General features: G+C 56.5%; 1 protein-coding gene across 7 annotated transcripts in view; it reads right to left on the bottom strand.

The window, feature by feature from the left end:
* Positions 1-7,977: 7,977 nt before the first annotated feature.
* The window catches only part of RGS3 (regulator of G protein signaling 3), an 88,812-nt gene continuing 81,843 nt past the window's right edge, over positions 7,978-14,946 (bottom strand). For 5 of the 7 annotated variants that reach the window (XM_027650197.1, XM_027650196.1, XM_027650198.1 and 2 more), the window contains 5 exons: positions 14,779-14,852; positions 11,188-11,289; positions 10,130-10,191; positions 9,330-9,496; positions 7,978-9,235 (listed from right to left, as the gene is read on the bottom strand). In XM_027650197.1, coding sequence (XP_027505998.1) covers positions 9,050-9,235; positions 9,330-9,496; positions 10,130-10,191; positions 11,188-11,289; positions 14,779-14,852 — 591 coding nt within the window. In that variant the 3' untranslated portion in view covers positions 7,978-9,049. Of the gene's footprint in view, positions 9,236-9,329; positions 9,497-10,129; positions 10,192-11,187; positions 11,290-11,402; positions 11,555-13,560; positions 13,876-14,778; positions 14,853-14,946 lie in introns of those variants that run through there. The other 2 variants (XM_027650202.1, XM_027650201.1) reach the window with 2 other exon arrangements.

Below are 14,946 nucleotides of genomic sequence, written 5' to 3'. Positions count from 1 at the left end.
AGATGCCAAGCCCCTCTGGGAGGGCCTGGCAGCTCTGCCAGCAGGAGAAGTCCCGACATCTCACACAGTAAGACCCAGATTCACCAACTCTTACTTTTATCACAATCAACTTGGAGCAGAGATGCAGGAGAAGGTGAGCAGGGGCAACAGAGTGCAGGGCAAGGTGAGGAGGACCAGGGAGGAGGAAAAGGAGGAGAAATGCCAGGGACTGTATGGCAGCCAGCCCTGTCCCCTCCCCTGGGTCCCACTGCTCCTGCAGCATCTCTGCCAGGGAGGGTTGGTTTGGTGCCTCCTGTCATTGCACAGGCTGAGCCCAATCTCGGCTGAGCCCAATCTCAGCTGAACCCAGGTGGGAGGAGGCCCTTCAAGAGACCCTCAAGCAGAGAAACACAGCACAGAACAGAGAGGATGTCAAGCCCAGGCAGTAGGACCCACATTCAGTGTTCCCACTCAAGAAATTGTAGAATGTTCTGAGCTGGGAGGGACCCACAAGGACCATTGAGTCCGACTCTGAAGTGAATGACCCATACAGGGGTCAAACCCACAACCCTGGTGTTCTTGGCACCATGCTCTGACCACCTGAGCTCATCTCAGGGTCATGGAGCACGTGGGGGAGACAGGACCCTCAGGGTAAAAAAAACTACTGAATTTCCCAATTCTGCCTTTACCCAGCAAGCAGGAGCTTCAGCCATTCCCAGAAATAGGGGAGATGGACAGAGCAAGAGGATGGGCCCAGAGAACAGTCCAAGCAAGCGAGGTCTTTAAAACTAGAGCCTGGGAAACATCTCCAGTGTCTGACCCCTCTGCAGGTAGCACAATTGCCTCCACAAACGTGTGCAGCCACAAACTCAAGAGGAAAAGTATCTTCTCAGCTTCCTCAGGAGGCTTTGCCTCTCTGAAACCAGGAGAATTCCAAGTTCTTATCTTGATCTGTGAGGACAAAGTGGCATGTCAAGGGTCTCCTCTTCCTACCCAGGTGCTTTCAGGGGAGACAGTAAAAGACTCCCCCGTGGGGTCACACTGCAGGTCACAGGGGTCTCTGGTGAGCACCTCAGACCCTGAGCTGAGCTCAGGAGATTAGAGCACAGTGCTAATAACTGGGTTCAAGCCCTTTAGGGACCAGTCACTCAAGAGTTGGGCTCAGTTATCCTTGTGGGTCCCATCCAACCCAGAATATTCTGTGAAATCTGTGAAAGATGGAGCCCTGAATGGTCCAGAGGATGGAGTGGGCCTGAATGAAGAGCCAGCAAGGGTTGCCACATTTCCCAGCTCATTTTCATCCCTCTAAAACACCCCCCTACAGAGGGACCAGTGCCCTTGAAGCCCTTTTGTACCAGCAGGTCCAAGCTGAGACCACTCTGGATCTTCACACAGTGGCCCTGAAGCTGCTCCTGAGGTTCCTCGTTGTGCAGCAGAGGAAGGACAGGGAGGGATTGTACCTTGTGAGACTGGTCTGGGTCTGGGGACTCAGTGCCCCAAAACTGCCCACAGGGACAGGGAAATTGTCCTGTCTGCTGAGAACAGCCTGGCTGGACCCTCAGCTGGTGGAAGAGCAGGCAGAGAAGTGGTGAGCACTCCAGGGAAATAATCTCCCTGACACTTGGACACCCGGCAGCAGATGAGTGCAGGCACAGTCATTGAGGACTCAATTCCTGGGCTGTAATGAAGCTGCAGTAATGAGTGTGTCCATAATTATCATCTAATTAACGTTGTGCCAGTGCTTCAGGAACTATGATTTTATGGCTCGGTCATAAAAGTTGTCACTATTTAAAACGTGATTTAGAAGGGCTTCCATCCCACTTCCTTCCTCTCTATTTATTATAGAGAAGGGAAGACTGGCTGTATCAACTTATCAGACTTCCTGCTTCTAACAACACTTTAGCTCCCTGAATCTAGTTAATTAACTCAATTGTTTGCATACAAACGATATGGCTTTATTAATATAATAAATAATAAACCCACACGACCCGGATAGCTGAGGGTTCAACCACCCAAATCCGTTTATTGGAAGCAAACAACACCTTCTATATGCACTTTAAAACAACACGTGATGCCCCTGACCAGCCACCACGGGATTCACCACTGCCCATGAGCATTGGAGTACATTTGGGATTACATCTCCCAGGGTGCCTCATCCAGCGTCCCTAAAACACATTCCCTACAAAATGACATAAAAACTGCGTACAAATTAAATAAAATACATCAGGCAAGACCTACAAGAGCCATTCAGAGTCCCCACTCCAGATCTGACCCCTGCACAGTTAGCAGTGCTGCTCAGGTGTTGGGTGGTTGTCATGTTCATAGGGCCAAAAAAAAGAAGATTTCAAAAATTAATTCTGGAAAACAGAGTAATCTGGAGATAAAAATTGTGTAGTTCATCATTGAGGGAGATGAGCTTGTGTGATCTGGGGTCGGGGCAGCTGCAGACAGCAGAGATGCCACCCTGAGCTGCATGTTGCCATCCCACAGCCCAACCCAGTCCAATTTTTGGCTCTTAACTCTCACCTTTTACCCAGAATCAAGCAGCCTCTGGCTGGACAAAGGGTAGAGGGAAGGAGCTCTTCCCTCAGTCCGGCATTGACACGAAGGGCTCATCCTCAAGCCATGGAATTGAATATGTTTCTTGTAGGAAAAAAAAGGATTCATCTTCACATGAGGACTTTGGCCTCCTGCACCTCTGTCCCTCATCTCCTGTGGGCTCAGTGTCTGTGTCCCGGGACACCTTGTCCACGTCCACCTGCAGAGCATGGGACAGGCTCCTCAGTGTGCCAGGGGGCATCCCTGGGCTCTCTGGTCCAGCCCTCCCTCACACCAGGAACACTGTCAGCACCTGTGCAGGTCAGCTGTGACTTTGGTCAAGTCTTGACGACTTCCAACAGTGGAGACCCCCCTACTTCTGTGGGGCCTTTTTTTCTGCCTTACCATGACAACATTCTTCCTGCTGTCCAAGCTGAAGGTCTGTAAATTGTCACACACTGTGGCTGTTGTCCCTTAGTTTGTCACCTGGTGCTACCAAGCAAAGTTTGGCTCCATCACCTTTCTAGCTGTCCTTCCCAAAGCTGCAGGATGCTGTTAGATCCCATCCCTCTCCATCCCTCCACAAGGGTCCTGTGTCCAAGGTCCATGAGCACCTCAGCAGCCTCTGCAGGACCCCCTGATTTCTCTAAAGCTGGTTGGAGAGCACAGGGCACAAAATCAGACCCAAACATCCCGTGTCAAGCACAGGGGCCACATCAAAGAGCAGAGCAGTGTCTGTTCTGAGGATCAGCTTTGGGCACGTGAGCCCATTGATGCTGAGCTGCTGATTTGCCCTGGGCCAGCAGGTTTACCTGGTGCTCTGTGACCGGTCACTGCTGTCCCCAGTCCCAGGAACAGGAGGTTTCACCCACTTGTCTTTGTCTAGAAACGCTGTGATCACACTGGGGAGAACAGGGCTGCTCCACTGATGAGCTGACGCACAGACTGCGTGGAACTTTCCATGAGAAACACGTGTGTCCTGAAATAATTACCCCATTAGTTCAGGAAGGGACAAGAAATTACTTGCAAATGACTCCTATGCAAACACCCTGTGTGCAGTCCCCACCTGCTCCTGCTTGGCTCTTCTTCCTCTCTTCCACCTCCCCTTCCTTACTCTCTGACGAGGGATGAAGGCAAGGGAAACAGGGGGTCCTGGACCTTTCCAAGGTGAGAATCCATCCCTGCACACTCGGGGGTACCCAGAGGGGGTGGGGGATGCTGCCAGAGGGTCACTCTGTGGAGCAGGTCCCCTTCACCCCCTCCCTGTGTCCGGGCCCTGCAGGGCTGCTCAGCAACAAAGGACAGGATTTTTCAGCGTCCTTTTCTCCAGCTTCCCCCCGGCCCCAGGGCTGGCCCCAAGTCAGCATTATTGCTCCCTCCTTCCCCAGCTCCGGGGAATGTGTGAGCTGGATGAGCTGAGCAAAAATGACCTAATGTGGAGAGGAATCAGAAAATGAGCAATAACAATGCTTCCCGAGTGAGTGAGCAGCACCCAGGGGACTCCTGGATTTCCTGTCCTGGCACCAGCCCAGCCGAGCTGGTTTTATGTCCTTGACAGACAGCCTCTGAGTCTAACTGGGTTTATTTTTACTTCAGGAGCATTTTATTTTCTCTGCCTTTGCTCCCTTGGATTGTTCAGGAGTGACATTGCCAATGGCAGTGCAGAGGTTGGTGGCACTTGTCCTCACAGCCTCAATCCAAGGATGCATCTGGAGGGAATCACTGTCTGGAGCTCCCCTGGGCAGGTTGACAATCCCCAAGCTGGGTATTCCCCTCACCTGCCCCATCCAGCTCTTCTGAGAGTCACCAGAGTCACCATCTGGAAGGACAAGAGCCCTCAAACACAACTCTGCACCCTCAGGTCCTTATCAAACCTGGGGGAAGCCAAAGTCCCCAGACAAACCCAAACCAACCCTGATCTCCATGTCCCCCGGGCAGACGACTGGGTGCTCCCGTGGCCGCTCTCCAGGCAGCTCCTGGACATCTCAGCCACCCAAATTAAGAGCTCAGGGTGCTCCTGATAAGCCTTGATAGCTCTGAGAGGGGTGAAGGAACTCACAGGTCAGCTTTTTCCCCGAGCAGGGGAATTCTTGTGTCGGCAGTTTCAGTATCTGACTGCCAAGCTATGTTTAGTCTGTGGCTATAAAGTAGCCTTGTTTCTATTCTGAGAATATTTGTCTAATCAGGGGTCCAAGGAATTATTTTGCTAAGTACAAAGTTATGTTTATTTGGGTAAGTTTATACTCCGGGATGGGTGCCTTGGAAAAGCCCAGGAAAGACTGTGCACTGCTGAGATGTCTCAGGGCACAGTGCATACCTGTTGGAAAGGTAAAATTTCATTTCTGTAGAAATAAAAAGGCAAACTTTTCATTTCTTTATGCTCATGGCTTCCAGCCAGCTCTGGAATGAAGCCCCTTGCAACCCCAGTGCTGCAAACACTCACCTGCCAAGCCAGGCCTCACAGCACAACCCCAGCATGGGATGCCCACACTCCTCATTACCTTCATCCAAGAGGTTCTCAACAACCTGAGCTGGATTTTCACGTAGCTGCTATTTTCAGAACTTCATTTGCTTTTGTAAATCACGGGTGACCCCTGCACCCACCTCTGGCTGCAGCATGAGGAAGCTGAGGGACACTTGAAGGGTCAAACCCATCACCTGGGACAGATAAGACTTTTACCAGCCTCCCCAAGTGCTTTTGGTTTATCCCAACCTCCTCATCCCTGAGAGTGTGGGGGAACTGGGATGTTAAAACCATAAGATGTTTTTCCCAGGAGTCTTAACCTTTTTCATATACAGGATCAGGTCAATTTTTGAACCCATCAAAGCTTTCAGCCTTTTCTGGTGATTATTCCCATTTTCCCACACAAATCCTTTCCCTGGGGTGCTTTGCCTTGAGCTGGGTGAGCTTTGTCCCAGGAATGACCTGAGAACACCCGCTCCAGGGTGGACTTTGCTCTGTTTGCACATAACAAACACAGTGAGTTGTGACTACTTGCAACTCAGCAACCACTCATTTTTAGCCCCGAGATAAATCCTGGTTATCTGCTGAGATAAGGTGCTCCCTATTTTGGAAGGCACTGGTTTCCACACTGGGAAATTGCCTTTGCCCACAGCGTGAAAGGGCAGCAATGGCCAGAGGCAGCTGCCTGCACACACCTGAGCCTTGGGATGAGCCCAGGAGGGGGTGTCACCCTGTCACTGTTGCCTTTGTGCCACCCACCACCCTCATGGTTTGGGTGGCTTTGGCTGCAGGTAATGGCCACTTCTCCACCCCCAGGGCCATCCCCAGCCAGGTGACACCCTCCAGGATTTCAGCATTGCTGCCCTGGGAATATCCCTCCAGCTGTCAGCAGCTCTGCTTGGGTTGAGGTTGTACCTTGAATTAGGAATCAGGAATACCTAATTCCCATTTCTACTGCTCAGGCTTGTGGCACTGGCATTGACAAGTCAATATTTTCTTCTCTTTGCATGATTGGATTTTGGCTTGGACATCTTGTTTTGTGCTAAATAAGGACATTTCTGTCCCCCTTCTGTTTGTGTTGTAAGCTCAGTGTCCCTGTAGCAGCTCTCTGTCCCCTAATCTCCTGCATAAGTTGCTGCTCAGGTAGTGGGGCTGTATCTCCATCCCAACCAGTGTCCCTCAGAACAAACCCTCTCCATGAACTGACTTCCCCCACCCAGTTCCCATCCAGATGCTCCAAGTTCCCCATATCCTTCGCCCTGAGGCACAAAGTCTTGGGGAAGCTGGCACAGCTCTGCTGCAGCACAGAGGGGACAAAGCTGTGCTTCAGTGTCACCACAAGGTCCATGATGAGACCTGTCCTGCTGCAGAGGGCACTGGCCATCCCAGGAAAACATGAGACAAGCACGTGGCATTCCCAGCTCTCAGCCCAGCCCTGCCTGTCCCTGGAATCGAGTGCTCCCCACACGTGGGGATGGGGATGGTGTTTGCCCTGTGACCCAGTACCCTGCAGGTCAGGGTAATAAATTCTCTTACAGCAATAACCCCCCCTTGTGCCACTCACCCAGGGCTATAACCCCCCCTCCTGCCACTCACCCAGGGCTATTTCCATCTGCTCCAGGGACTCACCCCATGTGCCCAGGGCTCCTCCTCTCACACACACCGGTGCCTCTGTCCCCTGCAGGGATCAAGGTCGAGCACCAGATTCCTGTCCCACATGTCCCAGGGCAGCTCCAGCCCTCCCTGCCTGCCTGGGCTGGGAGAATTCCCACGGGCAAGGAGGGTTGTAGGCTCGAAACACAGCATGGTTTGGGGGTTGGGATGCTCCTGGGAATCAGCAGCACCACGGGACCTGGCACTGAGGGCAGAGAGAAGGGTACTGAGCTGCCCAGTGCCCCCAGAGCCCCCCGAGCCCAGTGCCCCTGTGGCTGCCCCTGGGTGCCTGGGGACATGGAGTGGGGGACCAACAAAGGAACTCTGCAAGTTTCTTAACACTGATGGCTTGGGGTGGAGTGAAGGGAGATCAGGGGAACATGGGGGATTGAGAAAGCAAGGAAGTGCAAGAAAATCTGTGATGACTCCAGATATGGAGGGAAACCCTCTGAGCTGAGACAGAGAGGAGATGAAAGCTCTCAGCAATGCCAGGAGAAAGAGGAAGCTGGGAGGGTGCACCCACCCACTGGATCCCAGCAGCTCCAGGGTCAGTGACTGGGTCACACTGGCCTCGAGCCTGAGGTGCCAAAAGCAACTCCAGGAGAGCCACACAGGCATCCCACCAACCCTGATACCTCCAGCCAAGACCTGAGGAGAGCCCTCAGCTCTGTCTGAGATTCCCCACCTGGCCATCACCTGCTGGCTGTTTAAAGAGGGGAAACACAGACTGTTCCCCAGAAGAGAAGGTATCTGCTGGGCAGAGCTGATACCCAGGTGGCAGCCTGGGCATCTCCAGCAGCACCTCTGTGCCAGCCATCCCATAGCTCAGCACAGCCCTGTGGTACCAGAAGCACATTCCTGAGTGATCACAAGCAGGTGAGGGACATTGGTGTTCTACCAAACACACCAGGAACAGCCTTTAAAAAACATTTGCATCCCACACCACAGCTGCCAGGGTGCTGCCCTTGCTGGGGAGGAGCAGCACAGACCTGGAATAGCACTGCTGGGCTTTTTGTTGCTGCTTTGGTGCATCCCCAGAGGGACCCAGAGCTACAGGAGGTCACTTGTGTGCCTGGGCATTCCCGTGGTCAGAGGTTCCTGCCCTGCCGTGTTTAAACAGTGACCACAGGCCTTGGGAACAGTCTCATTTTGGGCAAAACTATGTTCCTACACCCAGGCCTGACCTCAGGAGCATCTGGCAGCTGTTCCATCATAAAAAACAGCTCAGAAATTCATGGAACCAGATTTTCCCTTCTTTAGCCATGCACTAATAGGATGTTACGCTCCTGGGTGAAGCGAGGGCTCCACCAGTGCTGACAAATGTGCCACAATGAAAAGGCAGCTACAAGAAATTATATTCTCCTTTTATTTACCTATGACCATGACAATGTTTTTTTTTTCCTAGCTGCAGAGATGCTTTGCACTGTAAACTGGGAGGCAGGCAGTCCACCCCGCTCTGCCAGGGCCAGCAGGAACCCCCGCTTCCCAAAACACAGTATTGTTATCCAGAGTCAGGAGAGCGTCTGCTTCACAGAGCTGCTTTTCTCCATCACCAAACCCTCCGTCGTCAGGGCATGAGATATATAAGATATATACACCAGGCTCCCCCAGCGGCCTGCTGCCAGGGAATGGTCTGTCAGGTAAAACCCGCTACTTACAAAATGTACACACCCAAAAAAAAAAAAAGGCATCCACTCCGCCGGAGAACTCGGCCGCGACACACACAAATATTGCACTTGTCATCTGGGAATGGGAAAGGACACGGGGATTTCCTATTACACAGTAATGTCCAGCTAGAGGAGGTCAATAAATAAACCAGGGGTGGGGTGGGAGGGGGTGGTTTGCACACCCCCAGCACAGGGGGAGGACCCGGCTCTCGCTGCTCCCGGGGGGACCCACCGCAAGCGGGCCGAGGAGGCGCCGGGCTCCTGCAGCTGCTGCCGCGGGGCAGCCGGGAGGCACCACGGCACAGGGAAGCACAGCAGCATCCTGGGGCTGGGCCAGGCCACGAGGTTTGAGCCGGGGTGGTGGTCATGGTGGTGCTGTTGTCCCCCTCGCTGGAGCCCTGCTCAAAACTCCTCCTCGGCAACTCGCCGCCCTCCAGGAATGCTCACAGCTGGGGCACTGCTTCACAGTAGTCTCGTGGGAGCTCCCCTCCTGGCTAAAATCCACACCAGAGTCACCCCGAAAGCATCGTACCCGCGATGGAGCAGTACCAGACTGTTTGGTGTGTTGGTCCCCCTGGCCCCAAACTTGGTGCCTTCAGCTGCCCCACATCCATCACTGCAGGAATTATGGCTTGGGGGCATGAGTGGCAGCAGGAACACACGCTCCCGCCAGCTCCCAGGAAGGCCTTCACTGCCCAACTCCATGTAAACACACAGCTCCCAGCCTGCCCCGAGACAGTCCTTGGGTCTACAGCGGGGAGCTGGCTTTCTTCTGGTTAATTATGTCCAGGTACAAGTCAGAGCGCAGGAAGCGGGGGTACGAGTCCTTCTCCATGAGCCCATAAATCCTCTTCTGCGCCAGGTCGAAGCAGCTGCGGGTGATGTTCTGCAGGTTCTCCTTGGTGTGCTCCCGGGTGTAGGAGTCCAGGTTGACCTGTGGGCAGAGAGACCAGGGTTGATGAGCAGCTCCCAGGCAGGGAGCTCCCTGTGCCAGGGAGCCACGTGCCAGCACGGGAGCCAACCCTCACCTCCTTGCAGGACTGGATGGCGATGTACTCGGCAAAGATCTTCTTGGCCTTGGAGACCATCTTGGACTGGGATTTGATCTTCTTGAACTCCTCACAGGCCAGCCAGAACTCCAGGTTCTCCTCGCTGAACTCGGTGCGCAGGAAGGCCCTGAAGGCAGCGAGCCCGTCTGTGGGGACAGGGACACGTCTCTACTCACAGCTCCCAGGCAGGGAATGGCCCCACAAGACCCTCAGCCCAGCAACCCTGCAAAGCTGCAGCCTAAACCACTTCCCCACGCTGTGTCCTAAAAACTCCCTCGTGCAAACAAGCAGTGATGGCATTGCCAGGCCAGCACAGCAACACAACCCATCCGTGTGCTGAATCCACACCTCCAGCATGGACAGAGCCAAGAGGGAGGCTGGGCTGGAGTGGGGACAGCAAGGGGACAGGACCCCTGGTCATCCCTATGGGCTGGGAGCAGGACATGACCATGTGGTGGGGTGCCCCAGCTGTGATATGTGAGAAGGGGATGTCTAAAGCAGTTCCTGTTCCACAGTCCCACTGCACAGACATGGGTCACTTCCTCCCCAAACAGGGGGGCTGCAGCCCTGAGCTGCTCCCCTTAGCCTCTGTCACCAACTCCCTCCCCGGGCCAGGCAGGAGCAGAAGGGGTGCAGACAAGGGACAGCCTGATTTCTCTTCATGGTCTGTCCCCAAACACCGGAAGGGATTAACAGAGGAAATCCCAGCTTTATCCATGCACGTGTCTGGATATTCCTCTGGCAGTAAACATAAGTGGAAGAGGTGGACATACACTTACATTTGTGCAGCAGCAGCTTCTCCAGGGAGTCTCCCCACTTGAGTGCTTCCTCGGGAGTGGGCCTGCGGGAGAAGGACGGAGCGTTGGCAAAGCAAAGCAGCGAAAGCCACTTTCACTGCCTGCTAAACATTTCCAGTGGCTAAAGCCAGGCTGTGTGCCCAGCAGGGCTGGTCCTGGCTCCCAAACCGGCCTCCTGCTCAACATTTCCAGTGGACAAAGCCATGCTGTGTGCCCCGGTGGGGCTGGCCCCGGCTCTCACATTGGCACTGGCACTGCCAGAGCAGCTGCAGGCAGAGCCGGGCTCTGCACCAGGCAGCACAACAGCAGCTCTGCCAGAGGGAAACCTCTGCCTTTAGACTGGCAGGAAGAGAATCCAACACGAGGTCTGTGCAGGCAGCTGTGCCACTTGGGGTGCCTGAGCAAGAATTGGAAAAGTCCTGGGTGATGCCCAGGAGCTGCAGGAAAGTGGAATTTCAGCTGCCCCTGAAGCAGCCAGAGAAGCTGCCAGGAGCAAGAGTAGGGAGGGCTCGTCTCCAACTGCTGGAGCATCTCCAGAGCAAAGTGGTTTTTCAAACCATCTTCCAGCTGGTTAAAGTTCCATGTACAGGCACTGAGAGATTGCTGCCATCAGGTACATTTCCAACACAATATGCTGCTGTGCCACTGCCCAGGCAGCACCTCCCACCCACTTGGGGGCATTTTCAGCCAAAAAGTATTTTTAATGCTCCTCCAGATACAAAAACTGTTTGTCCACAACTTCCCTAAATGGGGTGAGATCAGTCTGCCAGGAGGTGAGGAGGTCCTGACTGCAGCTTGTCCCCAGGCTCTAAAGGCCCCCGACCCCCACAAATCCCCATCCCCACGGCCCCCAGTCCCCATGGCAGCTGATCCGTGATCCCATGTTCTCCGATTCCCACGACTCCTGATCCCCACGGCCCCCGATCCCCAGTCCCCATGGTCTCCAATCCCCACAGCCCCTGATCCCCACAGTCCCTGATCCCCTGTGTCTGTGGTCTCCAATCCCCATGACCCCCGATCCCCCCTCTCGCAGCACCTACTTGAGGGATTTGAGCACTTTGTCCAGCTTGCCAGAGGGGTTGGCTCCGGGGGACTCGTTCCTCCGCCGAAAAATCCCCAGTCGGTTCTTCATGTCCTTGGCTCTAGAGAGAAGAGCAACTCTTAGCAGGCGGCCGAGGGGTCGGGGGTGGACACCCAGCACCCAGGGGGGACCCTCCGGCAGCCTCTCCCCGCTCTCCCGGCGCCCTCCACCTACTCCTTCATGGTGTGCCGGCGCTGCAGGCTGCCGTTGTGGGGTCTCTGCACCGCCAGCAGCATCTCGGCGTGGAACTCCAGCGGCTGGGGCTTGGAGAGGTCTCGGAAGAAGGGCATGGCTGGCGGGGCAGCCCCCGCGGGGAGTGGCGGCTCGGGCGCTGCGGGGCCGGCGCGGGGCCGCGATCGTGCGGGGAGCGGCCAGCGCGGAGCCGGGAGGGCTCTGCCCCGGGGCTTTAAATGCCACGACGCGGGGCGGGGGGGAGCGAGGGCTGTGTCAGCCCCGCCGCTGCTTCGGGCGGCTCTGCCGTTGCTGGGGAAACTTGAGGAAAGGTGGAAAAAATCAGCGCCGAGGAGGGCGGATAGTGGGGCCTTTTCAAGAGACGGCGGGGAAAAATAATCGCGGCGAGGATTTACGAGGGCTATTTATAGAGCGCAGGAATCCCGGGAAGGCAGCGGGGCCGGCGATGGGGCGGAGCGGGATGAGGAGCAGAGCGGGGACAGCAGCGCTGCCCTGTGTCCCCGCTGCGTGGACAGGGCTGGGCACCCACTGGCGCTCACGTGCCTCCGGTGCCAGCCCGGGACGGGCATGGCCGTGGGGACATTCCCGTGACAGGGTGGTTGGGACTGGCAGCGAATGGCACCGAGGGGCGCTGGGGCAAAGACACCCCACGCTGTCCCTGCTCAGGTCCCCGCTCTGCTGTCCGTGGACGGACAGACCGATGTGCACCCGGGCACAGGGCTCAGGGTGCCCCCGGGAAACTGCCGCCAGCACAAAGCAGTGCCAAAGATTTTTGGCTAGTGCCAGGGGAAAATGAGACCCCTGCAGCGCAGCCCAGCCCCAGCCCGGCCCTGCGAGGGCTGCCCAGGGCCAAGGCAGGGGACAGGAGGTGCAGGAGGCGACGGGGAGGACGCGCGGACGGTGCTGTCCCCTCGTGGCACAGCTCGTGCATGACACGCCGGCACAGGAGCAGGGACACCCAGGGTGGCCTGGGATGCTCATCCTGCACCCACCACCAAGGCCACCAGGGTGGATGGGGCCCCAGGGCGGCATGGCCGGGCCACCCCTGCCACCTCCCCCGGGTTGCACAGCAGTGGGTGTGCAAGGATGCTCAGAGGAACCACCTCTGCCTGGCCAAAGCCATCCCAGGGCTGGCGAGGGACATGAGAGGCACAGGAGGGATTCAACACAAGGGTGCAACCCAGACACCAAGTGATACTCTCCGGACCCATAGCTCTCTCCAGTCCTGGGAGGGTAAAATACAGCGATCCACAGGGGAAAAAAAGAGCTGCAGCAACCACAGAGATCAGTCCCTCAAGTGCTCAGCACCCTGAGCCATGGAAGGATTGTAGAGGGCAATAACACACACACCCCCAGTCCCTGGTGCCATCCATGCCCACGGGAGGGACACGGACAGTTTTGCTGCCTTCACACCACCTGGGCTGTGGTTCCAGCAGGACACACATCCCATTGCTGCCAGCTGCCAGGCACCAGCTCAGCACTAACATGGGAAAAGTAGATCCAAACACAGAGCCTCACACTCCAAACACCATCTGCCTCCCATTACCGCCCTGCCAGCGCTGCTGGCAGCCCAGGACCAGCCACCACACGGGATAAGCCATCCCACACACCCTCCAGCAACAACAATTTTAGCAGTGTTCCCAGTTTAGCAGGGCAGCAGCTCGGCGCCCGGCAGGGCTGGCAGAGCACTGAACAGCCCTTGTGTGTGTGGCACACGTGGGTCACCTCCACCCGCAGAGCCCTGGGCACAGTGCCAGCCGGCCACACACTGGGCTTTGGGGCTCGCAGGTGATCGTGGCTCGTGGGTGGATTTTCCAGCAGCAACACACCAGCGAGCACCTCCTAAGGACGGTCCCGACTTACACGTGCTGCTCCTCTTGCAAATAAAGAGCAAGTGGCACCAACCCAGGCTGTGACAGCCCTGGGCACACACAGCCCACAGTTACAGCCAGACCGCAGGATAAATGCCCCAGCAAAAATAATTCAATAAAAAAAGGCTGGTTTCACTCTGCAGTTGCCTCCCCAAAGTGACCTGCCCCTGCCCCCAAACGTGACCGCAAGGTCGTACATCCCCCTGCACTGCTGCAAACCACGCCCCGCACAGCACATCACCCTTCCTCGCGGGATGCTGCGGTCCTACCTTTCCAGGTATTTTTCGGAGAAGTCCACCATGGCGCGGTACATGAGGCCGGCAGCGCTGCCGGGACGGGAGGCGAGTGCCGAGCCCCGGCACTGGCACCATAAATACCCCCGCGGGCGGCTGGCACAGCCAATAGCCGGCTGTGCGATGGCAAGAGGCTCCCCAGAGCATCCACTGCCGGCTCAAGGTGAGGAGAAAACCCTCTGTGCAACCGCCCCTGACCCCGCTAAGCCGGGGGGGCTGAGCCTCCCCCCGCCAGCCCGATTCCCCCAGCACCGCAGGGACACGCGGACAGAGGGACGGCCCTGCTGCAGGGATTCGTTTTCATTTCAAGTGTTGGGGGGGAAATAATAAAAAGGGCTAAAAATAGGCGGCTGCGGCGAGGAACACGCGGGACAACAGTGCCGCTCGCTGGCAGGAGGCACAGCCGGCCGGGCCGTCGAGCTGCGTGCACAGCCCCTGTACTCGGCCCCCTCGCACCCCCTGAGCCGCTCACACCACGTGCAGCTCCTCCACCTGCCCACAAACACGTGTCCCAGGGCACAGGACCCAGCCAAGGGGACCCCTGTGGCCGTGACACCCCAATCTGGCGTCCAAAACCAGAGGATGTTCCCAAACATCCTCTCTCGGCCTCCCCCCCTCGGCTGCAGCTGTGCTCATGACAAGCAAAGGCCACGGCTGCCTTGTCCTTGCCCCGAGCCACTTTTTGGCAGCCCTAAGCCTTACCAGGAGAGGTGGAGGGGCTGCCAGCGTGCCTCAGTGGTCGCCGTGCTCGTCGCTCCCACCACACTGCCCACGTACTGCGATGTGCCAAGAGGTTTGGAGCCTGACCCGCAGTGGGAAATCCCCCCACTCCACCTCCCCATTCCTCCTCCCGGCATGGGGCCAGCGGGAAGGAGGCCCCCAGCTCAGATTTCACCATTTGCATGTCCTCTCCCTGAACCCAGGGAAGCTGTTTTCCCCCAGGCCACCAGCAAGAGCTGGTGTCAAAGAACGGGGGTGCTCCCAAATGGGCTGTGCAATGCCCCCAACACCCCACCACCATCCTCCCCGAAAACCACTCCCTGTCTGAACTGAGCCCTTTTCTGTCCAGAAAAGTTCGGGGGAACAAGACAGGGAGGACCCCAAAGGCTGCAGGGACCAGCGAGGCTCAGAAGAGGTGCCTGACCCCACGAACAGCCCTGGTACACCCTGATGCCACCCCAATGTGACACTTACAGGCTCCTGCTCCGTTTCTTGTGGGAGGTCTCGTCCCCTTCATCACAGCTGCACTCGGGGTCTGCTCCACTCAGCTGGGGGGGAACAGAGAAAGAGTGTCTGTCTCATCACACCAGCACTACCCACAGTGTCACTCTGTGTCACCAACCAGCAGGGCCAGCATCCCCC

This window comes from Corapipo altera, unplaced genomic scaffold (genome assembly GCF_003945725.1).
Source record: "Corapipo altera isolate COAL_440 unplaced genomic scaffold, ASM394572v1 268, whole genome shotgun sequence".
Lineage (NCBI taxonomy): Eukaryota > Metazoa > Chordata > Aves > Passeriformes > Pipridae > Corapipo > Corapipo altera.
The sequence above is the reverse complement of the archived record's forward strand: the minus strand, read 5'-3'. Positions and strand labels throughout refer to the sequence as shown.